Source organism: Chiloscyllium plagiosum, unplaced genomic scaffold, assembly GCF_037043375.1.
Source record: "Chiloscyllium plagiosum isolate Xiang-an unplaced genomic scaffold, Cpla_swu_hap1 HiC_scaffold_7, whole genome shotgun sequence".
Lineage (NCBI taxonomy): Eukaryota > Metazoa > Chordata > Chondrichthyes > Orectolobiformes > Hemiscylliidae > Chiloscyllium > Chiloscyllium plagiosum.
In genome coordinates, this window is record NW_028270145.1 from 67,187,284 (window position 1) to 67,205,676 (window position 18,393).

Below are 18,393 nucleotides of genomic sequence, written 5' to 3' on the forward strand. Positions count from 1 at the left end.
AGCTACTTAGCTACTTACACTTTATGTAGGAGGAGGAGAATACTGGGTTACCAAAAGCTAGAAACAGTATGAGTATGGGTGAGATTTACCTAATCACCATCTGTACCTTCTGTTTTACTCCTGAAAGACCTGCATAGATTGGAGAAAAACAATTGGTGAACATTCATTCTATATGTTTGTGAACATGGAGTGAAATGGCAAAAAACCTGTTTCACAAAAAAAGGATTGCTGAAGGATTACTGCAGTTTTAAAAGCAAGTAGTCTGACATTCATTGTAAGCACTGTTTATACAGATGTTGGTTCAAGCAGCAGTGGGGGAGAGTTCATGTGAGCTGGAACCAAGGATTTATACAAATGGAGATTCAAGCTGCAAAAATAGCTGATTGGTCTGTGGATTAGGACTACTTATTGATGACAAAGGCCTTCTGCCTGCCAACAACTATTGTGATTAGTTCTCAGGTAGCTGGACATCTTGAGGCAGAGAACATGACAGAGAGAATCCATTGAGCTCCACCAATTCAGGAGCTGTGCCTGTTCCCTGCAGCAATAAAACCCTTTAAGTCTGAAGAAAATCAGTTTACTGTTCTTTTAGAAATGGCTGTAAATGGTGACTTTTAATTAGTAAGTCAATGATCTTTATAAGTGTGAACCAGTCACCCTGTGCCTCCTGCAAACCAGTGAAAACATCTGGATCAGCACAAGAACCATCCCAGGAGATCTCATGAACAGAGACGACTGATGTGGTTTCTTAGTTTTTCCCTCTGTCCATAACAACATAGAACACTACAGCACAGGAAGAGACCCTTTGGCCGACCACGTCTGTGTTGACCATATTGCTACTCTAAATTAATCCCATCCGCCCCTCTATTCCCTGCCTGTTTGTCTGTCTAAATGCCTCTTAACATTGCCTTTAACACTTATGCTTTCTCCCCTGTATTTGTGTGTGTATATAAGGAATTTATTATACCCAGGGTGAATTATTCATCTAAGTCTCATGCGTCCCAACACTTAGACACTGGAATCACTCGTGGAAGGTTTGAGCATGGAAGCAGCTCATAAACTTCCCTGATGTTTTAGCTGATGTGTGGGCACCAAGACTAAATCTTGACACATATCTCTATTCATTTCCCATCTCCAATGATCCATGTAGTAGAAGATTTGGGCTGATGACTCATTGAATCATATTCCTGATGAAGAGCTTTTGCCCGAAACGTCGATTTTCCTGCTCCTCCGATGCTGCCTGACCTGCTGTGCTTTTCCAGCACCACTCTAGTCTAGACTCTGGCTCATTGAACCAGCCTATCATCGAGGTGTGCAATAGCTACACTTGATGAGCCTTGAACATATCGAATCTAATACCCAGCGAAAACATAACACCACAGTTAACATTGCCTCGCAGCAACATCTTGTGAGTGAAAAGAGTTGTTTTTGAGGGTTTTGGAACAGCCATTGTGTGATTTTGCTCAACACCCATAATATCATAAAATTTCCCTGTGGGATGCAGCCTTGTATAGAATTTGGGCCTGGTTTGCAGCATGCAGACCTTTGCATTTCTTCAATGTGTTTCGTCAGGTCCGAGTGCACAATCTGAACGTGCGAAACTACAACATGCTCGGTTCGCTTTCTCACAGTCACACAGGAACATAGCACCCTCATCCGATTGGCGAGCTCGAACGTCAGTCAGCATCACCGACCAATCAGAAAGTGGAACTCAGGGCCGGCTGTCCAATAGGGGTGGTGGGAAGGCGGGGAACAGATCGGTGACTGTGTCGGTGTGACGAGGGGGAGGAAAGTGAGGAGCCGAGGGAGGTAGCGGTATCATTACACACTCACACTCACTCACTGACTGACTGACTGGCAGCAGCAACTGCCGTTTAAATATCAACCGTTTTTCAAAGGCTCGGAGGTTGCGGAGTGTAAAGGACCTTCGGGCGGCTCTCGGCTTTCAGTGTTAATCGCAGCGCGTTTCGAGGTGATGGCCTACCCAGGATATGGCGCGGTGAGTGAGTGAGGCTCAGGCTGAGGCTGGTTTTTGTTTGATGTTCGGGAGAGTGGGGTAACGGGAGCCAGGCCATCTCTGCGGGTCTCTGCCTCTGCATGTGATCCCGGGGTTTGCGGCCGGCCCTGGCTCCCCGCAGTCATTATTCTCGGGCTCTCTCTCTCTCTCTCTCTGTTGCTGCTGGTGACAGGAGGTGTGTTCCCTGGTATCCCGTCCCCATCCCTTCATCCCCTCCCTCATTGTTCAGCATCAGGAGCTCAGCCTCCACCTTCCCATTTCAAATTCCATGGCCGCTGAGAATGCTGGCACCAAGGGGGAAGGGGGGGGGGGGGGGGGGGGAATAAGGTGAACGTGTAAGGACGCGAATTCCTTTAATGATTTTGGTTTCGCCAGAATGGAGCCGACGCAAAGCAGTCGAAGTCTGTTGAGAGTTAACCCTTTGTGATTTTTTTTCTATTCTACAGTATTTTATTCTGTGCAGAATTCCTCTTGTAGTTTTAATTGCATATGCGTTCGGGACGTGTAAGACTAGATTTCCCAGTTCTTGTGTACATTGCCGTGGTCTAGTGGAGAAAGGCACTCCATTTTAACTGGCAGATCATGTAAACCTATACCTCAAAGTAAAATGGAGTGTCTTTTTCGTTAGTTTGTGGCAATTTCTATTTACTGTTAAGTTCCTGCTTTATTCACTAGTGTTCCATTCGACTCTGTAACAAAAATATTTTCACATCTTCAAGGCTTGAACTTTAGATTTGTTTGTACGACTTTTAATTTAAAAAAAAGGTTTGTGTTTTGTCGATGTCACTAATCTTGGTCAAACATCTCTCCACAAGAGAAAAGTGGGGGAGCTGTTTCTGGGTGCTCTTGCAGGCTGAAGCAAGACACAGCAGATTCCTCCGTTTGACTGGTGATCACTTGGGAACCAAGAAGGTTGAGTACAAAAGATACTAAAAGAATTGATTTACTGAATCAAATAAGTAGTTTTTAAAATTTAAAACAAAATCTGCCTTATAAATTTCAAGAGCTCATGAATCCCCTTGTCCAATGAGAGCTTTCATGCATTAATAAAATTTAGAAAATCCCTATTGGAGATTTAGAACCTAAATTTCGTAGTTCTGAAAATTAGATCTTGTCAAAGTTCTTATTATCAATTTTGTTTTTGTATTCTTAATTCCAAAATAGTTCACTTAATTCAACTTGCATATTCTGCTTCAATTTGGGGGTGGGAGGGGAGGAATGGAAACTATCCTTTTCTCCTTCGTTGTCACAAAAAAATCTTCTGAAGGTAGCATTTTCACCTCCTTAAATCAAGGGAGAGGTTCAATCTTCAGTCTTAAATCAGAGACTTGAGTATAGTCTAATTTAACAAACCCTTCAGTTGTCTACTGAAGGCAGTCTTATACTGTTGGTGGTGCTGTCTTTCTGATGAGAGATTAAATCAGGACCCTGGCCTCCTATTTAGGAGAATGTTGAAGATACCGTGGCACTATTTGAAGAAGTACAGAAGTATATCTGAAACTTTTTAGAATGTCCTGAGTTAAAAGATGCTGTATCAATGCTACATCTTCCTTTCATTATATTCACACCACATCTTGGAATTCAAGAAATTGTCAGTTACCTTTTTTAGCATTCCATTACTAAAAAATTGAACACGCACAATAAGATTTAAAAAAAAAACTTTACCATCTATCTTAATGCTAGATTTATGTGCACAATATTTGGGTTCAACAAAAGTGGTGTCAGTCAACAACTATACATTGTTAGTAAACACTTGAAAATAAATAGTAAAACTTATTTAATGAAACCAAGCTATTGTGAAATTAAACAATTACATGTAACCAATTTTCAATATGTCACCTTTCCAAAATGTTTTAATTAATTTATTCTTGGAACTTTTCCCAAAACCTACTTCATCTTGATGCAGTGAATTGGAAAGTTTATTTAAGTGCTGCATGATATTTTTGAAAACTTCTTCAAAATTTACACTTACCCAATTCAAATGACAATAGGATGGAAATACTACTTTATCCTTTTCAGAAGTCTTAATCCTTTTGAATATTTAAATGCATACTTAATGGTGAATTCGTTTTTTTACATCTGGGAGCTGAATTTCAAGGCAACCCAGATGATGGAATGACATATTTGGCTATGATTCCTTTAACAATTAAGTTTTGGGCATTATCTGCCTTTGAACCATGACCCAAAATTTTAAAATATTCATAGTTGTTGGTTTAAAAGCTACATAGATGGTTAATGGAAAAATATCCACGAGAGTGGTGGATGCTCACTTGTCTTATTATTATGTGGACTTGAGGGAGTTTTACTCTGCTTAATTACCTGACTTCTCAAAAGAGAAAACAAAATAACTCCTTTTATAAAGCAGATTTCATAATTGTGGGGTATCCCAATATGCTTTACAGCCAACTGAGTATTTTGAATGTGGTCACCATTGTAATATAGCATAAAGGCGACCAGTTGATGCAGCAACTCACAACAATGAACTAATGGTCTAAAATCTGTTTTGGTGATCTTGGTTGTGAGATAAATATTTCTCAAGGCATAAGAGAACTCCACTTGTTTACAATGCTACTTTTGGATCTTTCTTATCTGTCTAAGGGGGAAATAGAAACGTCAAAAATAGAAGCAGGAGTTGGCCATTCAGTCCCTGAAGCCTGCTCTGTCATTCAAGATGATAATGTAGCTCAATGCCCTAATCCCAGCCTTCCTCTTTGTCCTTTGATCCCTTTAGCCTTTTTTGAAAACAATGTTTTGGCCCCCCAGATTTTCTATGGTAGCGAATTCCACAGTCAATCCACTCACTGCTTGAAGGAATTTCCCCTCTGCGTTCTGTAAGGACTTTGGTCCTTATCCTGAAACTATGATTCCTGGAACTGGACTCTCCACCACTGGGGACCTCATTTCTATCTAACCTGTCTAGTCTGGTTACCATTTTGTTTCTATGAGATCCCCCTCATTTGTAGAACATAGAACATAGAAGAATACAGCGCAGTACAGGCCCTTTGGCCCTCGATGTTGCGCCGATCCAAGCCCACCTAACCTATACTAACCCACTATCCTCCATATACCTATCCAATGCCCGCTTAAATGCCCATAATGAGGGAGAGTCCACCACTGCTACTGGCAGGGCATTCCATGAATTTACGACTCGCTGAGTGAAGAACCTACCCCTAACTTCAGTTCTATATCTACCCCCCCCTTAATTTAAAGCTATGCCCCCTTGTAATACCCGACTCCATACGCGGGAAAAGGTTCACACTGTCAACCCTATCTAACCCCCTAATCATCTTGTACACCTCAATCAAGTCACCCCTAAACCTTCTTTTCTCTAATGAAAACAGCCCCAAGTGTCTCAGTCTTTCCTCATACGATCTTCCTTCCATACCAGGCAACATCCTGGTAAACCTCCTCTGCACCCGTTCCAGTGTCTCCACATCCTTCCTATAGTATGGCGACCAAAACTGCACACAATATTCCAGATGCGGCCGCACCAGAGTCTTATACAACTGCATCATGACCTCAGGACTCCGGAACTCAATTCCTCTACCAATAAAAGCCAGTACGCCATATGCCTTCCTCACCGCACTATTTACCTGGGTGGCAACTTTCAGAGATCTGTGTACATGGACACCAAGATCCCTCTGCTCATCCACACTACCAAGTATCCGACCATTAGCCCAGTACCCCATCTTTTTGTTATTCTTCCCAAAGTGAATCACCTCATATTTAGCTACATTGAATTCCATTTGCCACCTTTCTGCCCAGCTCTGCAGCTTCTCTATATCCTGCTGTAACCTGCCACATCCTTCCTCACTGTCAACAACTCCTCCGACTTTCGTATCATCCGCAAACTTGCTCACCCAACCTTCTAACCCCTCTTCCAGGTCATTTATAAAAATGACAAACAGCAATGGTCCCAAAACAGATCCTTGCGGAACACCGCTAGTGACGGCACTCCATGAGGAAACTTTGCCATCAACTACTACCCTCTGTCTTCTTCCATCCAGCCAATTCCTAATCCAAACCTCCAACTCACCCTCAATGCCATATCTCCGTATTTTCTGCAGTAGCCTACCATGGGGAACCTTATCAAACGCCTTACTAAAATCCATATATACCACATCTACCGCTTTCCCCTCATCAACCTCCTTCGTCACCTTTTCAAAGAATTCAATAAGGTTTGTGAGGCACGACCTGCCCTTCACAAAACCATGCTGACTATCCTTGATCACATTATTCCTATCCAGATGTGCATAAATCCTATCCCTTACAATTCTCTCTAAGACTTTGCCCACAACAGAAGTGAGACTCACCGGCCTATAGTTACTAGGGTTATCCCTACTCCCCTTTTTGAACAAGGGAACCACATTTGCTATCCTCCAGTCTTCTGGCACTACTCCTGTAGACAAAGAGGACATAAAAATCAAGGCCAATGGCTCTGCAATCTCCTCCCTTGCTTCCCAGAGAATCCTAGGATAAATGCCATCAGGCCCAGGGGACTTATCTATTTTCACCTTTTCCAGGATTTTCAACACCTCTTCTCTACATACCTCAAAGCCATCCATTCTACTTATTTGTGACTCAGTATTCACATCGACGACAATGCCCTGTTCCTGAGTAAATACTGAAGAAAAGTATTCATTCAGTGTCTCCCCAATCTCTTCTGCCTCCACACGCAACTTCCCACTACTATCCTTGACTGGACCTATTCCTACCCTAGTCATTCTTTTATTCCTAACATACCTATAGAAAGCCTTAGGGTTTTCCCTAATCCTACCGACTAAGGACCTTTCATGTCCCCTCCTTGCTGCTCTTAGCTCTCTCTTCAGGTCCTTCCTGGCTACCCTATAACTCTAGTAACTACAATCCTAACCCACTCAGTCTCTGCTTATGCTTCAATCTTCCTGTCCCAGGAATTAATTTGATAAACCTTTGCTGCACTCCCTCTAAAACAAGAACATCCTTCCTGCCCAAAATATTCCAGATGTAGCCTCGTCCATGCCTGGTATAATTATAGCAAGGTAATCTAAGGCTAACGTAGTTTGTTATAACGCGAGATAACATATTGCACATGCGCACTTACTTTCAGTGACTATTGCATGATGATACTATGAAACGTTGCTTTGGTCTTTCCAGAGTGGAGGACTACTTTTTTTTATTATTATTAGAGAAAGAGATGACTTGTGATTGTTTAATCAGGCAAGGGGAAAGGTTGAGAAGCTGAATTTTTAATGTAACCTCAGCTGGTGAAAGAATTGAACTCATGCTGATGGTCTTTTTGGTCTGCACTGCAAGCTAGCTGTGTAGCTAACTGCCCTCTTTTAATATGGGGCCTTATTTTAACATCTTATCTGAAAAACAGCGCCATGACAGTTCAATACCTTTTCACTACTGTGTTAGATTATTTTCTCCAATCTCTGAAGTTGGACTTGATCCCCAGGACCTTTTAACTGAGAAGAGAGTTGGATTGAACTAACTACTGACAATTCGTAAGATGTCATCTTTATTAAAAGTCTCGACTGATAACAGAACAAATTCTTTTTAGGTGCATGAGCTTGATTTTTAATTTCCACCTTCCAATTCAAGCCTTACAGTTTTCCTCTGCTAGCAAAATTGTGGCCAGAGAAATAAAACATTGGGATAATGTAGAATGCATAATTGCACAGCTTAACTGTCCAAATTAATGAATAGATTCAAAGGCTGAAGCTAAATAACCCCAATCTAAACTTGTGAAATGTTTCCCCATCTTAGATCTAAAAGATTAACCTAGCGTATGATGCAAGATATTTTTGATTGTGATAACTTAGTGAAGTATTTTAATGCCTACTTGGCATTACTTTTTGTTTGCGACATTTTCCCAACAAGTTATTATTTTAAACTTGGCCCATATATTTCTTATCTTTAAAAGATGTGGGTGCTTTGTGTGATGGATGGCAATTTTTTTTATGTATGACTTCTGAATAGTTGAGCTTGGTATTTTGGTCTAGTCAGTTCAGGCATTCTTCCACTCATAGTTGTTCAGAACTATTCCTAATGAGTTTTGGAAATAATTTTCTTGAAATGAATGCTTTCGATGCATACACATGTTTGTGGAATCCAGCAGACTGAGAGATATAGGAAACGAGATGCAAAGAAAGTGATGAGGTGCGAAAAGGAATTTGAAAAAAGAGCAACAGTTGTTGCTTTTCTAAAAATATTAAGAAAAGAGAGTTGTAAAGGGAAATGTGGCCCATTAAAGGAGGATGCAGGTAAGAATATATTAGTTAACAAGGAAATAGTAGATTTGTTAAATGAGTACTTTGTATCCATTTTCACAGTGGAGAAAAAGGACAAAATACCAGCGGTACAAGGGGACCTAAAAATAAGTCAAGGGGAGGAGCTCAGTGGATTTAATATAAGTAAGAAAAATGGTAATGGAGAAAATAATGGGCCTTAAGATAGACAAATCTCCAGGACCTGATGGTTTCCACACCAGACTTTAAAAGAAATAGGTAAGGAACTTGCTGATGTATAATTTTACAAAGCTCTCTAGATTCAGGTATTGTCTTTTGGTTGAAAAGTTGCAAATGTCCTCCATTTTATGTAAGAAGAGAGGTAGAGTGAAAAAATGGTAATGATAGACCTGCTAATTTACTAGGAACGGTAGCATAGTGGTTATGTTACTGGACTGGTAATCCAGAAGCCTGGTCTGATGGTCTAGCGACATGTTTGAATCCTAAAATGACAGCTGGAAAATTTTAAGTTCAGTTAAATTCTGTCTCAAATGTAAAAAGTTGGTATCAGTAATGATGACTATGTAACTACTAAATTGTTGTAAAAATCCATCTTATTTGCTGATTTATTTTTGAGGAAAGAAACCTTACATCCAGTAGAGCTGATATATAATTTCAAACTCTCAGCAACATGATGACTCTTAACACCTGCTGAACATGGCTCAGTAAGCCATTCAGTTGCACCAAATCACTAGACGTAGTATTAATAGACATAAACAGACAGGGAACCTGGTTTGATGTTGATTTATAGGGCTTGCGCAAATCAAATGCGCATCTAGCCCAGATGAGCCGGCAAAGGTATCCTCATCGATGTTTTGGAGCTTGTGTGAGAACTATCCCGTAGACTAGTAAAGACAGTGTGATTGTGGACCACATGAAGTCTTAGCAATTACCCTGAACTCTTCCTCAACTGATGAATCTGTACTCTTCCATGTTGAACACCATGCTGGCTGAGAATATCACAGTTTATCAGTGTCTTGATAGCATCAACGGTTCAGTCCTGGCCGTTGGGCATTTGGTAGGTGATGAACAGATCAACGTGACAGTGAAATCCATGTAAACGTTTGCATCATGGAAGGTGACTATTTAGCCTATTCTATCTGTCATAGCTGCAAAAAGCAATCCTACCAAATCTTTGATCTACGGCCTTATATGTTGCATTAGAGTTCTTCAGGTGCATTAGTTATTGGTCTCTAATCGTCACCACTACAGGGAATCACCTAAGATGTTTCTCAAAGTATTATCCTAAGCCCAACTAACTTCAGCTGCTTCATTATTGATCTCTTTATCTCTAAATCAAAATTGGAGATGTTCCCTGGTAATTGCAATATTTGGAAGCATTTCAGTTCCTTAGAGCAGGTGCATTCAAGGGCTAGACTTGGGCAAAATTTGGCCTTAAGCAAATAGTATTCATGCCACACAAATACCAGACAATAACTATCTTCAAGAATCTCAAAATGTTACTTTCACGTTTATCGGTATGACCATTGACAAATCTTCTCCAGCCGGGTTTCCACTGACCAGAAATGTAATTGGACCAACCACATAAATACTGTAGCTACAAGATTAAGACAAAGAGAGTAGGTGTTCTAATGTGAATACGACCCTTTCTGACTCTAAGCCTGTCCACCATCTAAAGTGCAAGTTAGGAGTGTGATGGAACATACTGGATTTGTTTGGATGTAGTTCTCTTTCACTCTCTCTCTTCTGAAAACAAATTATTCTCCACTCAGCTGTAAATAATTGACCATGTATCTCAACACTGCTCCTGTGTTCTATGTTCCTCAGCCAAGGAAATCAACCTCTGTAACCGCCGCCTTGAGTCATACAGTTAGATGTACAGCACGGAAAGAAACCCTTCAGTCCAATTCATCCATTCTGACCAGATATTGTCAATTAATCTAGTCCCATTTGCCAGCCTTTGGCCGATATCTCTCTTAACCGTTCCTATTCATACACCAATCCAAATGCCCTTCAAATACTGTAATTGTACCTGCTTGCCACTGGTACTACCTTTTTTTGATTACTTAGTATGGAACAGGTCCTTTAGCCCAACAAGTTCACGTAGACCCACCGAAGCGCAACCCACCCAGACCCATTCCCCTACACTTACCCCTTCACCTAACACTATGGGCAATTTAGCATGGCCAATTCACCTAACCTGCACATTTTTGGATTGTGGGAGGAAACTGGAGCACCCGGAAAAAACCCACCCATTGGGAGAATGTGCAAACTCCACACACTGTCGCCTGAGACGGGAATTGAACCCCGGTCTCTGGCGCTGTGAGGCAGCAGTGCTAACCACAGTGCCAACATGCTGCCCACATTCTGGGAGTTCATTCCATACATGCAGCATCCTCTGCATGAAAAAGTTGCCCCTTGGGTCCATTTTAAATCTTGCCCCTCTCTCCTTTAAACCTAAGCCCATCAGTTTTGAACTCTGCTACCCTGGGGGATAGACTTTGGCTATTCACCCTATCCATGCCTCTTATGATTTTATAAACTTAAGGTCACCTCTCAGCCTTCGACACTCCAGGGAAAACAGTCCCAGCCTATTCAGCCTCTCCCTATAGCTCAAACCCTCCAACCCTGGCAACATCCTCGTAAATCTTTTCTAAATCATTTCAAGCTGAACAATATCTTTCTTACAGCAGCATTGGCCTCATCAATGTCCCATACAGCCATGACATGACCTCCCAACACCGAGAGTCATAGAGGTATTCAGCCAGGAAACAGACCCTTCAGCCCAACTGATCCATGCTGACCAGGTTTCCCACTTTGCCTGCATTTGGGCCATTTCCCACTACACCTTTCCAAACAATGTATCTGTCTAAATGTCGCCACTTCCTCTGGCAGCTCATTCCATAAATACTATGAAAAATTTGCCCTAGCTCCCTTTTTAAATCTTTCCCCTTTCACCTTAAACTTATGCGCTGTAGTTTTGGACTGCTTCGCCGTAGGGGAAAGACCTTTGGGGTGCAACAATTTTAGAATTTTTGTGACAATGTTCTGCAAGCAACATTAGATGAGAGACTGACTATGAAAGGCATCTGAAATTTCTTTTGCACCTCTTTGCTATCAAGGTGATGTTTCTCCACCCGCATGATGGTGGCCATTTTAGTCTAACATTGAACTTTGACACAAAGTTGATCCTCACATTGTGGATTTTCCTCCTTTTGGTAACTTCCTTTACCCACTGCAGCAATCCTTGTCTCCAGCATTTTTATCCCTGACGCAGTTTATCTTGCCCAACAGGTTTTTGCTATTTTAGTGTAAGAAAGGATTCGCATGCAGAGATATTGGCAATTTGGATGGGGTTGCTTGATGTTTATAAAATTGATTGTGAGATGTACAGATTTGAGGAATGCCTTGTGGCGAACTCATGACTTTAAGAATTGCATTTTGATAGCACCTTTAACAGCTGTAATCTCTTATGAAAGCTATGAGTCTGTTTCTCCATTTTATTCAGTTTTTTTTCTTTATTCTTTGGGATGCAAATGTCACTGGCAACACCAGAAACATTCAATCATTCAAAGTTTCTGAGACCATACATAAACAGACTGTTAAGAGTTACTTTAATTTTTTTTTAGCTAGACTTGCCATTTTAAAGAACGGGTGAAAGTGAGGACTGCAGATGCTGGTGATCAGAGTCAAAAAGTGTGGCACTGGAAAAGCGCAGCAGCTCGGGCAGCATCTGAGGAGCAGGAGAATTGACGTTTTCATAAACGGTGTGTAATTGCATAAACAACAGGGCAGAGGCTAGGAATCCAGCAGTAGGTAAATCACCTCCTGACTCCCCAAAGCCTGTCCACCATCTACAAGGCACAAGTCAGGAGTCCCCACTTGCCTGAATGGGTGCACCTCCAACAATGCTCAAGAAACTCAACATCATCCAGGGACAAAGAAGCCCTTGCTTGATTGGCACCACTACCTGTGGAGGTGCTCAATAGTAGTAGCGTGTACTACCTACAAGGATGCACTGCAGAAATTCACCAAATCTCCTCAGAGTGCATCTTCCAAACCCACAAACTTTCCATCTAGAAGGACAAGAGCAGCATGGGACCACCACCCTGCAAGTTCCACTCCAAGCCACTCGCCATCCCCACTTGTGAATAGATCGCCATTCTTTCAGCGTTGCTGGGTAAAAATCTTGCAATTCCCTTTCTAAGGGCATTGTTGGGCAACCTACGCAAATGGACTGCAGCTGTTTAAAAAAGGCAGCTCATCACCACCTTCTTAAGGGGGCAATGAGGGAAGAGGCACTGCCAGCAGCACCGGTGTCCTATGAGTGAATAATTTTAAAAAAGCATATAAGCCACACAATTACGAATGGTAGACCTCCTTCCCTGAGGGACACTAACTGACAATAAGTCATGGGGAGCTGATGGCCTAGTGGTGTTATCACCAGTCCAGAGACCCAGGTAATGTTCTGAGGACCCAGGTTCCAATTCTGCTGTGGCAGATAGTGGAATTTGAATTCAGTAAATATGTGGAGGTATCTGATGATGACCATTGTCAAAACCATCTTGCTCACTAATGACCTTTTACAGAAGGAAACTGCCATCCTTACCTGGTCTAGCCTACATGTGACTCTAGATCCAGAGCAAATTAGTTGACTCCTAACTGCCCTCTGGTGCAATTAGGGATGGGTAATAAATGGTGGCCTGGACAGTTATATCCACATCCTATGAATGAGTAAGAAAAACAGCAATTGGCTTTGAATCACAACTAAAGACAGGTTCATCACCAGCTTCCAGTTCTAGCTGTAGAAATTCTGTATAGGTTGCAAGAGCTAGTACATGGGACTGCGAGGCATTTTGCCTGTAACTCAGTGGTAGTGTCCCAGTAACATTGCCAACACACCAATGCCTCCCACTGTTTCAATGAGGGGCTTACAAGAACCAATCTGTGCACAAAGACAAACAAGTCACACGGTGATAAAGAATGTCCCATGTGGCTTTTCCAGCCATCTGGGGTGTTAATATGTTCACAGAAGGTGTCCAATCGTGTTCCTTTTCCCATTTGGATCCACAGCTTAATTCGAAAAGGCAGTGGATGGTGCAATGTTGTTAATTTTAAATTTCAGAGAGAAGTCTCTGTTTAGTAAAGCTGTTAAGGAGTTATGAACTAGAGGCAGGTCCATGGAGCTATACTCACTCATTGCAGTGACCAATAAAGGCAAGCATACCAAATGCCACCTCATTATCCTATCTACCTGCGACTCCACTTTCAAGGAATTGAAACATTTGAGATCTTTATTCAGCAACACTCTCCAGGACCTTCCCATTAAGTGTCCATGTCCTGCCCAGATTTGCCCTACCAAAGTGTATCACCTGGATTAAACTCCATCAGCCCATCTGATCAAGGACACATTGTATTTTGAGGTAACCTTCTTTGCTGTCCCCTCCACCACCAATATTGGTGTCATCTGCAAACGTACTAATCCATACCTCCTATATTCGCATCCAAATAACTTATATAAATGACAAAATGCAGAAGACCCAACACCAATCCTTCGGCAGACCACTGGTTTGAGGCCTCCAATCTGAGAAAACAGCCCTCCACTACTGCCCTGTCTACTCCCTTTGAGCCAACTTTTGTATTCAAATGGCTAGTTCTCACTATTCCATGTGACCTAATTTTGTTAATCAGTCTACTATGTGGCACTTTGGTGAAGTCCATGTAGACAAGGTTCACCACTCTGCCTTCATCAGTCCTCTTCATCACTACTTGAAACTTATTGAGACACTATTTCCCATGCAGAAGCCATATTGACTCTCCCTAATCAGTCCTTGCCTTTCCAAATACATGGTGATCTAGATCCTGTCCCTCAGAATACCTCCAACAACTTGCTAACCACTGATGTCATGCTCACTGGTCTGTAATTCCCTGGCTTTTCCTTGTAACCTTTTAACTGCACACTTCTGGTAATTCACCCATGGCTATCGGTGATAAAAATATCTCTGCAAGAGAAGCAGCAATCACTTCCCCAGCTTCCCAAAATTTCTAGAGTATACCTGGTCTGGTCCCAGGGATTGATCCATCTTCTGTGTTTTAAACATCCAGCACCACCATCTCTGTATTGTGGACACTTTTTTCAAGATATTGATATTTCTTTCCCCAAGTTCTCTACTATATCCTTCTCCACAGGAAATATTGATGCAAAATACTCATTTAGTATCTTACCTATCCCCTGCGGTTCCACACAAGTGATTTTGTTGATTTTTTTTTTTAAGAATCCCTATTTTCTCCTTAGTTACTCTGTCTTTAAGTATTTCTAAACACTTTTAGATTATTCTTAATTCTATTTACCAAAGCTATCACGTGTTCCCTTTTTTGCCCTCCTGATTTCCCTCTTAAGTATACTCTTACTACCCTTGTACTACTCTAGGGATTCGCTCAATCCCTGCTGTCTATACCTAACATATGCTTCTCTCTTTAACTTGACCCTTTCTCTCTTTTACTTGATCAGAATCTCAATTTCTCTAGTCATCCAGTATTACCTATATGTTTCAGCCTTGCTCATCACCCCAACAGGAGCATACTGTCTCTGGGCTCTTGTTATCTCATTTTTGAAGGCTTCCCATGTCCCAGCCATCTCTTTACCTGCACACATCTGTCTATTAAAATTGGCCGCCTTACAATTTAGAACTTTAACTTTTAGATCAGTTCTATGTTTTTTTTCCATAACTATGTGTTTAAGACTGATAAAATTATGATCACTTGCCCCAAAGTGCCCCTCCACTGAAAACTCCATCACTTGCCCTACCTTATTTCCTAAGATTAGGTCAAGTTTGCTCCTTCTTCAGTAGGTACATCCACATACTGAATCAAATGATTTTATTATATATGCTTAACCAAATCCTCTTCATCCAATTCTTTGACACAATGGCAGTTCCAGTCTGTTTGGAAAGTTAAAATCCCCTACCATTACCACCCTATTATTCTTACAGTTAACTGAGATCTCCTTACAAATTTGCTTCTCAATTTTCTGCTGACGACTGGGGTGGGGGGGGGGGGGGGGTCAAGAGTACAATCCCAATAAAGGGATTATCTCTCTTATTTCTCATTCCCATCCAAGTAACTTCACTGGACGATCTCCCTAGAATATCCCTTTCTAAGCACAGTCATTTTGCAATCTTTCTAAATCAAGTTTGTCATTGCTCATTGTTCCAAATTCTAAGACTGTAGGCCAAATATACTCAGCCTTCCATCTTGGTACAACCTTCTTGTGGGGAACCTTGACTGTACTATCTCTGGGGTATGTATATCTTTCCTAGATAGGGAGATCAAAGCTGAACACAGTACTTAAGGTGTGCTATCATTAAAGTCCTGTATAACAGTAGTAAGATAATCTTTGTTCTTCTCTTCCAGTTTCCTTACACTAAAAATCTGCATGCAATATCTTCCTTTTACAGGGACATGCAAGTCCTTTAGAACATTGACAATGTTCCATATCTTCCGAAAATACTCTGTTTTCATTTGTACATTTCTTCCATTACCATTTTACTAGGTGCCTTCTGTCTCCTTCAAATCTGCAAAATGCGCCATAAAAAGGTCAGGGATGAGAGGTGCATGGAAATACTAGCACATAGAAGTTACACATAATTCTGACTTGGATATACATTACTGTGCTTGGTTCAAAATCCTGGAATCTCTTAGACAGCACCATGGGATTATCTTCACCACAGACTGCTTTGGTTCAAGAAAGTGGGTCATCAGCACCTTTATTGAGTAAAGTTGGAGCTTATAAATAAACTTACCACAAATTTTTGGTTTTCATTTAATTCATTGGAGAAATGTTACTGTGTGTGGAGTGATTTGAACACTTCAACAGGAATTAGTTAATGAGTCTCTATGGCTGTATGAAAGATCGTTTTTGCCTGATTTAGTTGAGGTTTTGAGAAGATACCTGTGATGGACAGATGAGTAAACGAATGGTTTTTCTATATATGACTTCCAAGAGAACACAACATTCTGCACAAGAGATTGCCTCATTGTTTTTCTAACACAAAATTGGAGGTAACCTTGTGATATGGATTGGCAATTATTTTTGACCTTCTAACCAGAGGAAATAAAATGGATATTTTTCTCCTACTTGCTGACACATAATGGGTGTCAGAAAAAGGACTTTAAAGCTGTGACTTGTTAGGTAGGACTTTTCCCTTCCCATCAGAAGTTCAGAAGTGGGGATGTTAGCCAATGTTCAGCACCAGTCGTGACTCCTGTTACTGAAGCAGTCCATGTTCAAGTGCAACAAGGTCAGGACAAAATCCAGGCTTGGGCTGACGAGTGGAAAGTAATATTGACGCAACACAAATGCTAGACTATGACCATCTCCAATAAGAGACTATATAATCACTGGCTTTTGACGCTCCACTCGCTCACTCGAAACTCAATTGGACTTACCTGTATAGATACATTGGCAACAAGAGCAGGTCAAAGGCTAGGAATATTGCAAGTTACTCGCCTGACACCCAAACCTGTCCACGATCCAAAGCCATCATTCAGGAGCATGATGGAATACTCCCCACTTGCCTGGATGGGCTTAGCCCTAACAACACTCAAGAAGCCTGATACCATCCAGCACAAAGCAGCCTATTGAGAGGCACTGCATCCACTCCCTCCACCACCGATGTTCAGTAGCAGCAGGTGTACTATCTACAAGATGCACTGCAGAAATTCACAAAGGTCATTTCGACAGTACCTTCCAAACCTATGACTGCTTCCATCTCGAAGGACAAAGGCAGCAGATAGATGAGAGCACAATCACTTGCAGTTTCCCCTCCAAGCCACTCACCATCATGATTTGGAAATATTTCTCCATTGTTTCACTATTGTTGGGTCAAATTCCTGGAATTCTATCCTTAAAGGTATTGTAGGTACACATTCTTCACAGAGTGCAGCGGTTCAACAGGGCACCCCACCACCACACCTTCTCAAGGGCAACTAAGGTCAGGCAATAAATGCTGTCCAGCCAGCAATGCCCATGTTCCATGTATGTATTTCAAAAATATCAGTCAAAGTGAGGGGTTTCTGTTTCACTCCAGTGATTTTGATGACTGAAGTCAAGTCTGACCTAGTTCAATACTGAGGCATTCTCAAAGTCTAAACACCCCTTACATAATTTCTAAGAATAGCAGGATCACTTTCCCAGTGTTTCAGCCTGTACTTATTCCTTGATCAGTATCACTAAAAATAAATGATCTGGTCATTATCACATTTGTTTTTGGAAGTTTATTATTTGCAAATTGCTTTTTGCATGTCATACATTGCAAAAGAGACTGCACTTCGAAACTACTCCATTGACGGAACGTTTTGAAAAGTCTGTGGTTATGAATGTACATTTATTTCTTAGTGAGAGGATGGGAGAAAATGGATTTAGCTATTGTACAAAGAGGTTCTAAAACCTAGTAGACTAGAACAAAATGGAATGTTGGCCCTTGTGGAAGTTGGAACAAAAAGATTGCAAAGGGATGTCTTAGTTTGCTGGAACTTTGAGTCAGACCTAGACAATTTGAGTGACAAAGTATTTCTTCACAAAAATGGTATTAGAAATCTGTCATCGTCTTATTTCTCTTTTACACAATTAGGGTTAGCAGTATTTGCCCTCTTTAAGTAAAATCTGAAACGACCAGTTTCCCATTCCTTTTAAAGTGAAGTCAGTGGTTATTGGGCATCACGGTGACTCAGTGGTTAGCACTGCTGCCTTACAGCACCAGGGACCCGGGTTCGATTCCCGTCTCAGGCAACTGTGTGGAGTTTGCTCATTCTCCCCATGTCTGCATGGGTTTCCTCCAGATGCTGCAGTTTCCTCCCACAATCCAAAGAAGTGCAGGTCAGGGCATGCTAAATTGCCCATAGTGATAGGTGCATTAGTGAGGGTAAATATAGGCTAGGGGAACGGGTCTGGGTGGGTTACTCTTTGGAGGGTAGGTGTGAATTTGGACCCAAGGGCCTGTTTCCATACTGTTTCCATATAATCTAATTGAGCCAGTGGACTCTTCCAAGACTTGACGTTATTATAGAGTAGTGTGGAATGAAGGCTGATAAATGAAATTGTTAAAGGTTGGCCATAATTGAGTAGCATAAAAAAAAAACTAA

At 41.4% G+C, this 18,393-nt stretch overlaps 1 protein-coding gene across 1 annotated transcript in view; it reads left to right on the forward strand.

Moving 5' to 3' along the window:
• The first annotated feature begins 1,786 nt into the window (after positions 1 to 1,786).
• The window catches only part of LOC122551636 (sorcin-like), a 40,010-nt gene continuing 23,403 nt past the window's right edge, over positions 1,787 to 18,393 (forward strand). Inside the window, exon 1 of the mRNA XM_043693874.2 lies at positions 1,787 to 1,999. Coding sequence (XP_043549809.1) covers positions 1,976 to 1,999 — 24 coding nt within the window. The 5' untranslated portion in view covers positions 1,787 to 1,975. The remainder of the gene's footprint in view (positions 2,000 to 18,393) is intronic.